This window comes from Mobula hypostoma, chromosome 2 (assembly GCF_963921235.1).
Source record: "Mobula hypostoma chromosome 2, sMobHyp1.1, whole genome shotgun sequence".
NCBI classification, from domain to species: domain Eukaryota; kingdom Metazoa; phylum Chordata; class Chondrichthyes; order Myliobatiformes; family Myliobatidae; genus Mobula; species Mobula hypostoma.
The window spans coordinates 117,466,270-117,483,354 of NC_086098.1; the positions used below are offsets into that span (position 1 = coordinate 117,466,270).

At 40.3% G+C, this 17,085-nt stretch overlaps 1 protein-coding gene across 1 annotated transcript in view; it reads left to right on the plus strand.

The window, feature by feature from the left end:
• lbr (lamin B receptor) overlaps positions 1-17,085 on the plus strand; it is a 65,888-nt gene that overhangs the window by 31,085 nt on the left and 17,718 nt on the right. Inside the window, exons 3-7 of the mRNA XM_063040504.1 lie at positions 1,802-1,990; positions 2,960-3,049; positions 3,776-3,938; positions 4,271-4,467; positions 7,475-7,529. Coding sequence (XP_062896574.1) covers positions 1,802-1,990; positions 2,960-3,049; positions 3,776-3,938; positions 4,271-4,467; positions 7,475-7,529 — 694 coding nt within the window. The remainder of the gene's footprint in view (positions 1-1,801; positions 1,991-2,959; positions 3,050-3,775; positions 3,939-4,270; positions 4,468-7,474; positions 7,530-17,085) is intronic.

The window sequence follows — 17,085 nt, forward strand, 5'->3', positions numbered from 1 at the left end:
ATATTTGAGTAGAGGCCAGTAATACAGTGGTGCAAGAAAGTTTGTGAACCCTGTAGAATTTTCTCTATTTCTGCATAAATATGACCTAAAGTGTGATCAGGTCGTCATGTAAGTCCTAAAACTAGATAAAGAGAACCTAATTAAATAAACAACACAAAAAAACTTTACTTGTTCACTTATTTCTAGAGAAAAAATATCCAATATTTAATTTATTTGTTAGAAAAAGTATGTGAACCTTTGCATTCAGTAACTGGTGTGACTCCCCTTGTACAGCAATAACTTCAACCAAACATTTCTGGTAACCTTTGATCAGTCCTGCACATCGGCTTGGAGGAATTTTAGGTCATTCCTCCTTACAAAACTGCTTCAACTCTGGGATGTTGGTAGGCTTCCTTGCATGAATTGCTTGCTTCAGCTCTACAACATTCCTATAGGATTTAGGTTAGGACTTTGACTTGGCCATTCCAAAACACAAATTTTCTTCTTTTTAATCATTCTGTTGTTGATTTACTCTTGTCTTTCTGATCATTGTGTTGCTGCAGTATCCATTAAACTTCAGCTGACGACAGCTACCCTGACATTCTCCTGTGAAATGTCTTGATAAAATTGTGAATTCATTGCTCCTTCTACGATTGCAAGCTGTCCAGGTCCTGAGGCAGCAAAGCAGCCCCAAACCATGATGCTCCTTCCACCATGCTTCACAGTTGGGATGAGATTTTGGTGTTGGTGTGCAATGCCCCTGTTCCTCCAAACATAGCAATGTGCATTTCCACAGAACATTGTCCCAGAAGCATTGAAGATCATCCAGGTGGTCTTTTGCTTTGTAGAGCATCCAGGTGGTCTCTCGCTTCTCCAGCTCTGTATCCTTTTTGCCAATCAACTTTCCAGCTCTTAGCTTCATCCCTCCCCCTCCTGTCTTCTCCTATCATTTCGGATCTCCTCCTCCCACTTTCAAATCTCTTACTACCTCTTCTTTCAATTAGTCCTGACGAAGGGTCTTGGCCCAAAACGTCAACTGTACTTCTTCCTATAGATGCTGCCTGGCCTGCTGCGTTCACCAGCATTTTGTGTGTGTTGCTTGAATTTCCAGCATCTGCAGATTTCCTTGTGTTTGGGTCTGGAGATGTGCAGCAATTTTTTTTTTTGGAGAGCAGTGGTTTCCTCTGTCATGCCTTTCCATGAACACTATTCTTGTTCAGTGCTTTTCTTAAAGTGGATTTATTAACAGAGACTTTAACAAGTTCTAGAAATTTCTGCAGGTCTTTTGCTGTTACCCTTGGGTTCTTGTCACCTCCTTCAGCATTGCACGTTGTGCTCTTGGTGTGATCTTTGTTGGATGCCCACTCCTAAGGAGAGTAGCAACAGTACTGAGTTTTGTCCATTTGTAGACAAGTTCTCTTACTGTGGACTGATGAACACTGAGGTCTTTAGAAATGCTTTTGTAGCCTTTTCCAGCTTCATGCATCTCTGCAATTCTTCTAAGGTCCTCTGAAAGTTGTTTTGATCGAGGCATGGTGCACATCAACAGATCTTTCTTGAAGAGCAGGCGCTTGACTTTATGCAGAAATAGAAAAAATTCTACAGGGTTCACAATTTCTAACACCACTGTGCATGAGGTCATTCTGGCTTCATACCTGCTATATAGTTGAAGCATTGTCAGTTGCAGGGAGCTTTTTGTATAAACAAAATATGGGTAATCTTAGAATGGATTTGGAAATGAATCCAAAGCCCTTCGACTTGTATGTAAAAGGGAAGCTGAAATGTCATTGCTAGAAATTCAGACATTGTATTTTACTTTTAGTCCTTAAATTTCTTTAAAATGAAGAAAAGCAGTTCAGGTTCCAGACAGCGCAGTCGATCTCGATCACGGTCTCCTGCCAGGACACAGACACCCAAGCAGTCAAACTCCCGGGGCAAGGAGCCTAGGAAATTAGTGGAGAAGGAAGAAGTACGAACAGTTGATATAAGTAAACTGAAATCTGTCCATCAGGTATGTGGCATTAATTCAATTTTAAAGAAACTCATAGACTTGACTTTACAGTCTATTCATATAACTATATGAGTTGAATGCACAAGTACTGAAGTTCATTGAAAGTTAAATGTGTGGAAGAAATAAGAGTGGGAAAATTTAGTGCTCAATTGCCTTCATCCATGCACACCTCCGTTGCTGCTTTTGCTAATCAGAGGTCCAGCTGGAAGTTTGGTATGACACATATTGCTCCTAAGCAGGAAAACCCACACTCATGGATATCCTGGGTCAAATTCCTTTTGGCCTGCAAGGGGTGTCTGCTATTCTGTTGCATGATGCTCTGTACTGTGTGTACGATGGTCTGCCATCGTAAGTCGTCTTCTATTGTGACATTGGTGGGTTTAAGTTGGGGGTATGAGGGTTGGGTTGGTTATGGATCGTAGAGTGGAAGAATGGTATGGGGATTGACAAGAGGTTGGTCAGACAGGTGAGGTAATGGTCAGATTGTGCAGATAAAAGACTGAGGATATCGACAGTCAGGGCTTCCTTTGTTCCTGTTCTGCCATACAGTAGTTTTTGACTGACCTTTTACCTCAACTTTCAATATAGCTGCTTAAATCCATTCTAATCTGTGGGCTCTTGATCATTCTGTCGGTCAAGAAGCTCTGACAAAAACTCTGCTGAATTTTTTTGTGCTAGGGTATGAAGAACACAGGGATACTGAAGGGGCAAGGCAGAGGATGGAATTTTCCATAAGCACATATGTTAATTTTATGTAGAAATGTCTGTAAGATTATAGTCCTGGTAAAAGAGAGTAGGATTGAAGTTTTAATCGGACCTCTTGAGTTGGACCACAATGCAGTTTAGCAAGTGTAGTTGTTGCTCTAGTTCTGGTATGATCAGACACATTTATCAAAGCTATTTTTTGTAAAAATATTATAATGGTACTTAAGCTCTAAATCTTTCATTGATGTCTTTTTGAATGGGAAGATTCAAGAAAATAGCACCAACAGTAAAGCTACTTGTGTGACAGACTACACTGGAGAGAAGGAGAAGAACAAGATCTACAGAGTTGTTGAGGTAGAAAAAGCTTTTCAGTGTTTTGAACAACAGTAATGTTATTTTCAGTAATAGAAGTTACTTAGACTGATATATCAATGAGTTGTTTCTACATTCCCAGTATGTTTGCTCTTATTGGATTTCTAAATGCAATGTTTCCAATTGTAGAGGGAATAAGAGGCTGGGAGAGGAGAGGTTGCAAGAGAGTGTGACTGATGTTGGGTGGTGGAGAGGTGAAGTAAGAGGAGGTCTATAGGAGTGAAGTGGGATTGTTTGAGAGGAAGGGTGGAGACCTGAGAGCAGAGGGTTGGAGGGCTTAGGGGTAGGTGGAACTGCCTATAGACTGAGTGAGTTTGAGAATTACTGGCCAGGAAGGTGAATCAAATGGCTCAGTAGTAGGTATGGTTTCAGCGAGAGGGAACGGGCAAGCTGGGATAAAGCGCTGTAGAGAGATGGAATTTCTCCCCTGAAAATCATTGGTGAACCAAGGAAATTTTAATAGTAGATTCACTGTAGATTCTTGTGATCATCGTTACTCGTAGTTTCAACCTTCTTAAAAATTGTCAAGTTATTGATAGAATTTTAAATTCCACTGTTGCCATGGTAGGTTTTGAACCTTGGGCTGTTAGTTGAGACTCCTGTATTATTAATTCAGTAATTTAACTGCTGCGCTGTTCACCAGCCATTACTGGATCCTATATTTCAGCAAGTAATTTTCTGCCTTATTCCATCTCTCCCAACCTGCAGCAAAAGACATGCAAAGAAATTGTAACAGATCAGTTGGGCCTGTACAATCTACAAGCCAAGAAAGAAGAGGCAAAACTTGTAAACCTGGAGGCAAAAGATGGCCATCTGCATGCTAAGAAGCAAGCGGTGCAGATCCAAGAGCGGGGGTTTGGAGCACGAGTTGGTATGACCAAGAGTATGCTTTTGATCTTGGTTATTTCCTCCATCTCTCAAATGCTGGTCTTGTACAACATGTGTCACACAAGTATTGAATTAGTTGTGTCTCGCTGTAGCTCCTGTATGATTGTGCTTTTAAATCAAAATATGCTGTACATTACATTAACTATGATCATCCTAGCTAATTCAAAACTGTAGATTGAACATAATTTTCCTTCTTTAGCTTCTTTTTTCTTATAAATTGTTTTCCTTTAGATAGAATAGTGAATAATTCTACTTTAGACAGTTTTGCTGAACTCTGCAACAAAGTCTGTAAAATAATTTGTCTTTTAATTTTAGGTGCTGCTGTCATGATATTCTTGTTGCCTGCTATTCTCATTCTCCTGCTGTTGATGTGTACACAAGACGATCCCAGTATTCTGAATTTTCCACTTCAAATTCCACATCCCCTGGCTCTATGGAATAGTACTGCCTTTGGCATCTTTGTCCTGTGGGTCCTTTTTCAGGCACTACTTTATATGTTGCCAGTTGGAAAGGTAATTCAAGTTCGCTTGGTGATTTTCTATAAATGGAAAAGATGCATCATTCTGGAATGTAAACAAAAGTTTGAATGTAAATGTTTTTCTTATTAATTGGTTTTGATTTGTATTCATGTCAATTACTGTGGATGAAACTACAGCTTTTCTATCCAATTTTTCTGCTTTTAGATAGCTACCTATTCTTTTGCGATAGAATTTCCTCTGGAGGAAAGTTCTGAATTCTTCAGGGTGAGACTACTTGCAGCTTGGCAAGAACTTACCTTTAAACTTGTGTCTGGGCACTCATTTTGAATGGCCCTACTACTAGGTTTTAGCAGCAGTTTTATTTGAATCTCACTAATAGACCCTGGAGGTCTTTGTTCAAAACACATGCTGAGAATTAAGAGAAGCGGGGAGATTGAGCATCAGTAATCTATTTATGTGTCATATCTGTAAAACATTCCAAGTGTGATAGTCACACAGAGAGAAGGCACAGAAACAGGTCTTTCAACTACCTAACGAGCAAACACCATTTTTAAACATTGATCTTACTCTAATCTATTTTATACTCTACTCATTCCCATCAACTCACTCTCCCAGATTTTCCACTCATTTATTTCCAGGGACAATACACAGCAGTTGACCTATCACTTGTTTAGAATGTGGTAAGAAATTGGAGTACCTGCAGAAAAGGTAGGACTTGTAAACTCCACAAGATTAGGATCAAACTCAGCTCACTGGAGCTGTGATGCAGCAGCTCTACTAGCTATGCCACTCTGCTGCCCAGTGTGAGAATGAAAATATTAAAAATTTGTAACATATATCGAAACATAATGAAATGCATTGTTTGTGTCAACAACTAACCCAGTTTGAGGACTGTGGTTGGGGACAGCCTGTGAGTATTGCCATGCTTCTGGTGCCAGCATGGCATTACCCAGAGTTTGCTACCCCTCACCCAGGCTACTTTGGAATGTTGGAGGAAACCAGAGTATCGGCAGAAACACGGGCAGTCAAGGAGAGAGTGTACAAACTCCTTACAACCACTAATGTGCTGTGCTGCTCTCTACTCTACTGTGCAGTAATTGAAGTCCTAGTTGCCACAGCCTTTCGACCTTTGTGTAAATGGAACATCTAAAAACTTACTAAACTGGAATTTCCACTCCTTTTCCTTCAAGTTATCCAGTTAAAAAGAAAGCCTCTTTTGGTTTTGATATTAAAAAATTGTTTTAATATTATCATATATACCGAGATACAGTGGAAAAACTTAGTTTCCATGCAGGTTATTTCAAAACACAGTACTTTGAGGTAGTAAAATGGAAAAGTAATAACAATACAGAATATAGTATTACAGTTAGAGTGCAATGCAAGCGGACAAGATCTAAGAGCTATGACAGAGATTGTGAAATCAAGAATTCACATCTTGTTTTTAAACAAAAGTGTGTTTTATTTCTTTGTAGTTCTTTCCTGAGCCTTTAAGGCCCATATTTTAAAGATCCACTAGTACTTTTTTTTATCACCAGACCTTTTCTCTATAACAGACAATAAATGTGACATTTGGTAAACAGAATTTTTGTAAGTTCACAGGAACATATGTTTGCCTATCTCTGCTTGTCCTGAGAAGTTCTATTCTGCAGACTTGTAGGACTTTGTAGAATCATGGCATGGTTATAGCACAGACAGGAGTCTAGTGCTGCCCAAGACTGTTCTCCATAGCCTAACAAATTTTTCCTTGCCATATGTTTATCTAATAGAACCTGCCTCCAGATTATTAATTCTCTTCCCCTTGTTTTTATACCTGTGACTTCTAGTCCTCAAACCTTACACCAATGAAGCCAGCCTTCTACTTATCCACTCTGCACAGACTGCTCATTTTATATACTTCTATCATCCCTTGACCTCTTCAAAGGAAGCAGTCCCAGCCTCTCCAATCCATCCTTTTAATTGTAGCCCCTCAGCCAAAGAAACATATATCTTTTCTGGACCCAGTGCTGTGCATCCATGCTCTTCCAGTAATGAAGCAACAACAATTGAATACAACATTCCAACTCAGCCTCGACCATTGGTTAAGTAAAAAAACTGAATGACATCCCTGCTTTTTATACACTATACCTTTATTGATAAAGCCTAGAATTCTAACTGCTTTCTATTGCCCTACCAATTTAAATGACTAATGCATCCATACTTCCACGTCTCTCTGCTCCAAATTCTTTTGAAACAGTTGTATGCTTTATACAGGAGATTTTGACAGGGACTTGTATAGGAAAGGTTTAGAAGGGATATGGGTCAAGTGAAGGCAAAAGGAATTAATCAGCTAGACAGCTTGGTCAGCATGAGCAAGTTGTGATGAAGGGCCTGTTTCTATGACAATGGCAAAGTGTGGCTCTGGTAGAGGCATGAAGCAATTTAATTACTGGACTACATCATTTCTTCAGATTGTATCTCTGTATTTTAGAGAGTCTTTTTCTCTCTTAGAAACTTCCCTTCTAAGGAAAGCTTTCTCTTTTGACCACAAACATTTGGATGTGTTCTTGGAAAGTTTGACCATTGTAGTGGCATACTGTCCTGTCCTACAAATCTGTCAATAGGCTGTGTTAAAGTACCTTGTGCCGTGTCTAACAAATTTATACCTAACACATTCCTGAATTTGGTCATTAATTGCATTTAGTATTTGAGGAAAGTTATATCTTGAAAAAAGGTACGTTTGTGGATAGTGTAGAGAAAGCTTACTACTACAACTTTATTCCTGACTTGAAAGTGATTGGTGCTGAAAGTGACAGATCAAAGGACACTTAATTTCCTGTTTGTGAAAGCCCTGAACTGTTTTGATTTAAAAAAAATACTATTTTGGCCCTGTGGACAACTATTTGTAGTCTGACTTGAGAAAGTTGGCTCTCATTATGACTATCAATTTTCTAGCTGTTTGTTACTTAAAACCTTGACCTCACCCTTTCATTTTTTTTCTCCCAATTTCAGTAATAGTCTTCATTGGTCAGTTAATTTCTCTGTTTATTTCTGTTAAATACAGGTTGTTGATGGAGTGCCACTAGCAAATGGAAAGAAACTTAAATACAGAATCAATGGTATGTACTTAGTTGATAAAGTTATTAAGAACAGGAGAATTGCTTCAAATCCCAAAATCTCTTCCATCTTTAAACATTGGTATTTTATTTCCTAATCCGTGTCTTCCTTCCTATTTGAAGAATAAATGTACAGCATACCGACCAAAGGCAATGTGATTAAATGAAATACACCCTATCCTTGTTATATGCGAGGGATACGTTCCTCGAAGTTGACGCATAATGTGAAATCGCATAATGTGAATAATTATTTAAATAGAGAAAATAGGGATGCGTTCCAGAGGGCTTCCTAAATATGTTTTATCTGTAATTTATTCACATTTTCATACCAATACGACACAAAAGCAGTACTGCAAGACAACATTTGTATTATATTTAATCAATTTAAGGTAATATTAAATGTAATAAATCATAGAAAGTTAACATCCTCTGGTGTACAGTACTCACCAACAGTGGCAGGTGTGTTCGCTCTGGGAGAGGAGTGGTTGTTGTGGTGTCGGGCAGCTTTACATGGATAAGGTGGATGGTTGTGGTCGTCAGGATCATATCAAGCACAGCAAGGGGTGAAGGAAGACCCACAGAACTCTTGGAACTGCTGGCAGCAGAAGATTACAGCGATTTGAATGAAGTGGTGAGAGTCGTTTGCTTGGCAGCATTTTGTTTTTCAGCATAAATTTGCTTGTAGGGAAGAAGGGTTGACAGCAGAGAACGACTGAAATGCTGACTCCGTTCTAAACTTGGGTCCATGTCCATCGCCATTTGTGCCAAGTGTACCGACTTCCACCATTCCCTCACCGTTGGTAAACTCCCGGGATTTTCCAAATCGTCTGTTGCTTGTAGCATATGAGAGTTTGCCGTTTTTAAAAAAAAATAAAATAAAAAAAAAAATCCGTACACCTTGAATGTGGATCACACCGGTCGAGTGGTTGAATCAGCAATGTTGTGTTAGGCGGCAGGAAACGCACTGTTATGTTAGGATGAATGCTGTCCAAGTGTTTAGGATGGGCTGGCACATTGTCAAGCAACAAAAGAACTTTAAAGGCAAGACTCTGTTCCTGGCAGCAGCGTCCCAGAGCTGTGTTACCTTCAGCTGATGCTGCGCTGTTTATAACTTGCAACTTTTTTTCGAGTGTTAGTCATAGTCATACTTTATTGATCCCGGGGGAAATTGGTTTTCATTACAGTTGCACCATAAATAATTAAATAGTAATAAAACCATAAATAGTTATATAGTAATGTGTAAATTATGCCAGGAAATAGTAATATGTAAGTTATGCCAGGAGGTTAAAGCGGTTCTCTGCTGCTCGGCTGACGGCCCAAGACATGACATCGGACGCTTAGGAGGCATAGTTAAATATTTCAAGCACAAAATCACTAACCCGTAGGTAAAACCAACAAAAGTATAAGATTGCGCATCCACACCTTGCCAAAACCAATGCGAGAGTGGCGGGAGTGAGATTGTGAGGTGTGAGCACCTGACTTGTATTGGCGGGAAAGTGGTGCTACTCATCCCAACAGTGAGACCATGAGGCGTGCGCACCTGACTTGTGTTGGTGGGAAGGCAGTGCTCCTTGTATAACTGTGAATTTTGGACGCATATAAGGAGACGTTGGTAGAAATAGGTTCCTCGAAAAACTGAATCCGCATGGTCTGAAGACGCATATAACGAGGAAAGGGTGTCATATAATATTAAATGCCACTGTCTGGGGATAGAGGGCAGAGAATGTACAGTATGTGAGCAGTTTGAAATGTTGAGTAAGAATTGTGTTTTAATTTGTGCACATTTTGAGTCATCAGGCAAGGATCAAACCAGGAGCCTAAAGGAGGTTTAAAAGAAATGTTTTTAGCTAAAGTATTACTGGAACTTGTAGGTGCTGAGATTAGTATAGTTTACTTGAACAAAATGGTAAAGATGATTAAAAAAAGGCAAGGTTATGATATTATGTTGGAATGATCTGATATGAACAGAATATGGACACAGTGTGCCTGCTCAGAGCTAACAGGATTGATGATTTCTTACTTCACTACATGTGCTATTATTCATACGACAATTAAACATAGGAGCAGAATTGGGTCATTCAGCCCATTGAGTCTGTTCCACCATTCTGTCATGGCTGATCCTGGATCCCACTCAACCCCATACACCTGTCTTCAAACCATATCCTTGGATGCCCTGACCAATCAGGAAACTATCAAATTCCACAAATATACACACGGACTTGGCCTCCCCCACAGTCAGTGACAGAGCATTCCACAGATTTGCTACTCTCTGGCTCAAAAAAAAGTTCCTCCTTACCTCTGTTCTAAAGGGTTGCCCTTCAATTTTGACGCTGTGCCCTCTAGTTCTGGAAACATCCTCTCCACATCCAGCCTACCTAGTCATTTCAACGTTCGGTTGACTTCAATGAGATCTCCACGCATTCTTCTAAATTACAGTGAGTACAGGCCCAAAGCTGCCAAACACTCCTCATATGTTAACCCCTTCATATGCGGAATCATCTTCGTGATTGGTCATGATGTTTCAAGAATCACTTGATTTTGGCATGGTTCCGGAGGACCTCTCTCCTCTGGACTTTCTCCGGTGACAACATATCCTCTCTGAGGTGTAGGACCCAAAACTGCTGACAATACTCCAAGTGCAGCCTGACTTGTATCTTATAAAGGCTCAGCATTATCTCCTTGTTTTTATGTTCTATTCCACTTGAAATAAATGCCAACATTGCATTTGCCACCTTTACCACAGACTCAACCTGAAAATTAACCTTCTGGTAGTCTTGCATGAGGATTCCTAAGTCCCTCTGCACTTCTGATGTTTGAATCTTCTCCCCATTTAGATAGTAGTCCACACTATTGTTCCTTTTACCAAAATGTATTATCATACACTTCCCAACACTGTATTCCATCTGTGACTTTTTTGCTCATCCAATTTGTCCAAGTCCTGCTGCAATTGCATTGCTTCCTCAGCACTACCTTCCTCTCCACCTATCTTCGTATCATCCACATTCTTTGCCACAAGGCCATCAATTCCATTATCTAAATCACTGACAATGTGAAAAGCAGCGGTCCCAATACTGACCCCTGAGGAACACCACTAGTCACCAGTAGCCAACCAGAAAACGATGCTTTTATTCCCACTTGCTGCCTCCTGCCTGTCAGCCATTCCGCTCTCCATGCCAGTATCTTTCCTATAATGCCATAGGATTTTATATTGTTCAGCAGCATCGTGTAGCACCTTATTAAACGCCATCTGAAAATCCAAGTAAATGACATCCACTGCCTCTCCTTCGTCAACCCTGCTTGTTACTTCCTGAAGAACTCTAACAGATTTGTCAGGCAAGATTTCCCTTTACAGAAACCATGCTGACTTTGACTCATTTTATCATTAGTCTCCAAGTACTTTGAAACCTCATCCTTAATAATAGACTCCCAACATGTTCCCAGCCACTGAGGTTAGATTAACAGGCCTATGATTTCCTTTCCTTTGCCTTCCTCCCTTCTTAAAGAGTGGAGTGACATTTGCAATCTTCCAGTCCTCCAGGACCATGCCAGAATCAAGTGATTCTTGAAAGATCATGACTGTATCTGTTATCTCTGCAGCAACCTCTCTCAGGACTCTGGGATGTAGTCCATCTGGCCCAGGTGACTTATTCACCTTAAGACTTTTGAGTTTGCCTAGTGCTTTTTCTTTCACCTATTCGTATTGCTACTTTCAGTTAGCTTTGGCAGGGGTCCCCAACCTTTTTTGCCTTGCGGACCGGTTTAATATTGGCAATATTCTTGCGGACCGGCTGACTGGTGGGGTGGGGGGTGGGGTAGGGTTGCCAACGGACAAGAGTAGCAGTCAAATACGTTGTGCTTACCCTGAGAAAGACTACCATGACCATGAAGCCTTGCGCGGGCACCAGTGCGCATGCATGTACGTGCCAATTTTTTTCTACAAATCGTTTTTGGCGATTCTGTTCGGTGGGGGGGGGGCGCGTGGGGAGGGGGATTGTTAATCACGACCGGAATATAGGTGATAAGTAGCTAATACACTCAACTTCTTTTCTAAAAGGATTTATCTGACGAATTTAATATTAAACACACACCGCATATTTTCCTCACATGAATATAGTGATAAGTCAATTATCAGGGGAGCTTGAAGTAAGCGTTGAAAGAACTTCAGTAGAAGTGGTGGAGGCAGGTTCGATATTATCATTTAAAGAAAAATTGGATAGGTATATGGACAGGAAAGGAATGGAGGGTTATGGGCTGAGTGTAGGTCGGTGGGACTAGGTGAGAGTAGCGTTCGGCATGGACTAGAAGGGCAGAGATGGGCTGTTTCCGTGCTGTAATTGTTATATGGTTATATAAGTCACTTACAAGTCAATAGCATCATAACATTTTAAGTAACGTTTGGACATTAAACACACAGCACATATTTTCTTTGTATGAACATATAAAATCATTACAACACACCAATATCGCTGAATCAGTGGGAGCCCTGGGTTTATTTCCCTGCAGCGAGACGGTTCTATCGAGGGATGATGGGAGACAGCGATACTCGAATGGGGTTCCTTATGTCCAGTCTATTCCATAATTTGGTTTTCGTTGCATTCATTGCAGAGATACATTGGAAATAGAAGCAACATTTTCAGTGCTTTCATGGCTATCTCAGGATATTTAACCTTGACTTTGATCCAGAATGCCAACAGAGATGTTATGTCAAACATACTTTTCAGCCCGCCGTCATTTGCAAGCTCGAGGAGTTGATCTCCTTCCCGCGCTGACATGGATGATGTGCGGGTAATGACCTCGCGTGCGTTCAAGCTCAACAGTGGGCGTGACGGAATGAGGAAAGGTGCAGCTGACTCATATCGCCAAATCATATCGTTTCCTCGCGGCCTGGTAGCACATGCTTTGTGGCCCGAGACTTGGGGACTGCTGAGCTATGGATTTGCTTCCTGAGATCCATCAGTTTATCAGTGTTGCAAAGGGTCCTGCATATTAACTGTTTGCTTTCTCCTTGCATTTGATCTTCCAAAGTGCAACACCTCACACTTGTCCTCATACCAGTTGGAAATGTAGGTAGAGAAATAGCAGAATGTCATTCTGCAATTTCTCTACTTAGATTTCCAATTCGTCTGTATCCTTTTGAATCCTTTGACAAACTTCCTCACTGTCCACAACTTGGCCAATTTTTGTGTCAGGCCTTGGATGAATCTTATTTGGTCCTGGGACTATATCCTTTAAACCCACTGAGACATCGAGAAACTCCCTTTTACTCATAGGGACCTACATTAGAGATTATTCATTTAGAACCTTAACTGTGCCTTGTGGCTCCATGCGCGTATTGTCCCTGTTATCCCTAATGGGCTATACATTTCCACTGTTAATCCTTTTGCCTTTGATGCATTCATAGAACACCTTTGGATTTGCCCTAATCTTGTCCCTAGTGATCTTCTTGTGACCCTTCTTTGACTTCCTAATTTCACTATTGTACTACTTAACTTTTTATAGTCTTGACAGACCCTTCTCTGCCATATGCTTCCTTTTTTTTTCTCTTCAACCCTCAATATTCCTTGAAATCCAGGGTTTTGTTTTCTTGTTACCCTTGGCTCTTACCCCTATGGGTACACATTGGCCTTGAACTCTTACTTTTCTTTCTTTTAAATGCTTCCCGCTGCAGAAAAGAACTCATCCTGCAAGTAAATGTTCCCAATCTGCTTTTCCCAGGTTGTTCTCACATTAATGAAAATGTTCTTCCCTAATCTAAGACCTTACTGGTTTATCCCTGTCCTTTTCCATAAACACGTTAAAATATACAGTTCTGATCACTATCTTCAAAATATACCCTGAGTAACACTCCCTCTACTTGATCAGCTGCATTCTCATAGATAAGGTACAGTAAAGCTACTTGTTCATCTACCTGCAAATTGCATCAAAAAACTCTCCTGGATAAACCTCAAATACTTTATCCCCTCTGTAAATTTAATGCTTTCTTTTTAAATCTTTTTATTAGTTTTCAAAATTATAAACAAAATAACAATGTTGATACAAAGAGATTGGAATAATGTTGTTATTATTAATAAACATATACAAAAAAGATTTCAAATAACACAGGTATAATAGACTTCCAAACTCATGAAATTAAGCATAAAGAAGAAGAACTAAAAAGAAAAAAATATATTATACAAAGAAAAAAAAACCCCAAAAAAAGAAGAAAAAAAGAACTAAATACTAAATGTAAATTTAATGCTAAGGCAATCCTAGTTAATATTTGAGAAAATTGAGGTGAGAAAATTCAGCCCTCTCAGAACAATAACCCTTTTTTCGTTGCATGCCTCTGATATCTGCCTACGTATCTGTTCCTCTCTCATCTGTAGACTGGTATGTCTATAATACACCCCAGCAGAGTAATGACACTTTATTTTGTTTCTAATCTCTATCCTTATGGCCTAATTTGAGGAGCTTTATGATATCCTCCCTCAATATTGACTTAATGCAACTTCTGTTTTACTTCTCCTTTTATCTCAACCGAGAATTCTATACCCCGGAATATTGAGTTGCCGGTCCTGCTCATCCTTCAGCCGTGTCTCTGATCACAGTTATATGTAAACACCAGTGGTAATTAAAGCTTTGAATTCACCTACTTTACTAATTATTAAAATAGATGCGGTTTAGCTTGCAATCTAGGTAGCAATCAGTAGAGGGGACTCCAGCTCCTCCCAGAGGTTCTAGTGTCAGTAATCAAAAGCTCGGTTTATCAGTTTCAGATATTCATTATCTCCTTAAATTTTAACCGTGTTTCTGAAAATTTTGCATTACGTTTTTTCAACTGCAGTGCTTTTGAGACTTATTTAATTCTATATTCTTGGTCAAAGACTCATTGCTTTATAGCACTTATGATTAACAAGTGCTGATTGTCACTTGACCGCATAGAATTCTTGATTGCTCTGTATAATTTGTTTTTCTACAGTTTGGAAAAGGCATGGTCATGTGAGACTGTAAATCTCCTGAAAGTAGTTTGATTCTTTAAGATTAAGCAGAAATGAAAATATTTTGAGGATTTAATTCAGCAGATAATCATGAAGTGGCTATTGCTAAAGGATTGTATATATGTATAAGGTAACTGCTGAGATTGCAGTGGTCCTGCAAGCAGTAGTGCATGGATCTTTGTCGCAAGATCAAGAGTCACAAATGCATTGTTGTCTGCCTGATGTCCAGCTTCATGACATCTCATCCGACCTGCAGAGGAAATTGGAGTGGGAGGAGAAAGATTCATTTGTCATAGTCCATGTGAATACCAAAAACATAGGAAGAACAAGGAAAAATGTTCTACTGAGGAAATTTGAACAGTTAAGGAATAAAAAAGATAATTTCTGGATTATTATCTGAGCTGTATGCAAATTGGCAGAGGGTTAATAAAATTGGAGAACTAAATGCATGGCTCAAAGATTGGTGAAGGAGAAGAGGATTTGAATTTGTGGAACATTGGCAGCAGTATTAGAAAAGAAAGAAGCTGTTCTGATGGAAGGACTCCATCCGAATCATGCTGCGACCAGGGACCTGGCGAATCGCAGAACTAGAACTGTGCATAGGGTTTTAAACTACATAGTAGGGGTGAGGGAGGGATGGGTTCAATAGTAGCTTGGAAAAGTAAAGAAAAGCAAATGGGGAGGAGAGTGCAGGAGAGGTTATGAAAGTCTCCAGAACATAGTCAAAGAACTCTACACACAGAAACAGGCCCTTCAGCCCAAATGTCCATGCTGAACTATTTTTCTGCTTAGTCCCTTGACCGTAACCTGGACCATAGCCTTAATATGCCTCCCCTTCAGTACTTAAATTAGAACTTCTCTTAAATGTTGAAATTGAACCAGGATCCACCACTTCCATTGGCAGCTCATTCCATACTCTCACCGTCCTCTGGGTGAAGAAGTTCTCTATCCTATTCCCCTTAAACATTTCACCTTTCCCCCTTAACCCATGACCTCTAGTTCTAGTCTTGCGCAGCCTCAGTAGAAAAACCCTGCTTGCGTTTATCCTGTCTATTCCCTCATAATTTTGTATACTTCTATTAAATCTGCCCTCATTCTCCTACTCTCCAGGGAATAAAGTCCAACCTTTCCCTATAACTCAGATCGTCAAGTCTCAGCAACATCCTTGTAAATTTTCTCTACACTCTCAATCTTATTGATATCTTTCGTGTAGGTAGGTGATCAGAACTGCACATAATACTCCAAATTAGGCCAGCTCCTGTACTCATGCTTTGATTAATAAAGATCAATGTGCCAAAAGCTGTCTTTATGAACCTATCTACCTGTGAAACTACTTTCATGGAATTATGGATCTGTATTACTCAGATCCTTCTCTTCTACTGCACTTCTATAAGCCCTACCCTGGTTTGCTCTCCCAAAATGCAACTCCTCACGCTTGTCTGCATTAAATTCCATCTGCCACTTTTCAGCCCATTTTTCCAGCTAGTCCAGATCCAGCTGCAAGCTTTGATAGCCTTCCTCTCTGTCCACTGTGGCTTCAATTTAGTGTCATCTGCAAATTTGTTGATCCAGTTTACCATGTTATCAACCAGATCATTGATATACTGTGGATGACCAAGCACAAATCCTTGCGGTACCTCACTAGTCATGGGCCTTTAGTCGGGGTGTCAGCCATCAACTACCACTCTGACTTCTCCTGCGAAGCCAATGGCGAATCTAATTTATTACCTCATCCTAAATGCCAAATGACTGAATTTTCTTGACCAACCTCCCATGCAGGACCTTGTCAGAGGCCTTGCTAAAGTCCATGTAGACAACATCTACTGCCTTTCCTTCATCAACTTTCCTGGTAACTTGTTCAAAGCTCCATAAGATTGGTTAGACATGACCTACCATGCACAAAACCTTGTAAGTAAGAGGTAGTGTCTGAGAGTTGGCACCTGTCCTCAGCAAGGTAGAGGTCAGTCTGCCAGACTACAGTCCCCTGGGGGACTTCTCATCTTTCTTACGCCTTGAAAAGGATTCTGCTTAGGATCACCAGAACCTTGTCTCCCACTCCATCACCAACTGCATCAACTCTGGAGGTCTCTCGTACACTGCCACCAAACTCAGAGTTCCTTTGTCTCACGTTGCTTGTTTCTGCCTCTTACCCGAGATCCACAAACCTGACTGTCCAGGTAGTCCCTTTGTTTCTGCCTACTCCGGCCCCATTGAACTCATGTCCACATACCTCAAATCCTTTTTATCTCCTTTAGTTCAAGTCTCATTTCACCTACTTTTGTGACACCTCACATGCTCTCGATCTCTTCAACTTTAATTTCCTCGGCCCTCGTCGCCTCATTTTTGCAATGGATAGCCAATCCCTATACACTCCTAACCCCCATGAGAAAAGCTTTGAAGCTTTCTGCTTCTTTCTAGACAACAGACCTAACGAGTTCCCCTCCACCACCACCATGTTCCCTCTGGCAGAACTGGCGCTCATACTCAATTTCTCTTTCAGCTCCTTCCACTTTCTCCATATCCACGTTGTAGCCATGGACACCTGCAAAGGCCCTAACTATGTCTGTCTTTTTGTTAGCTAC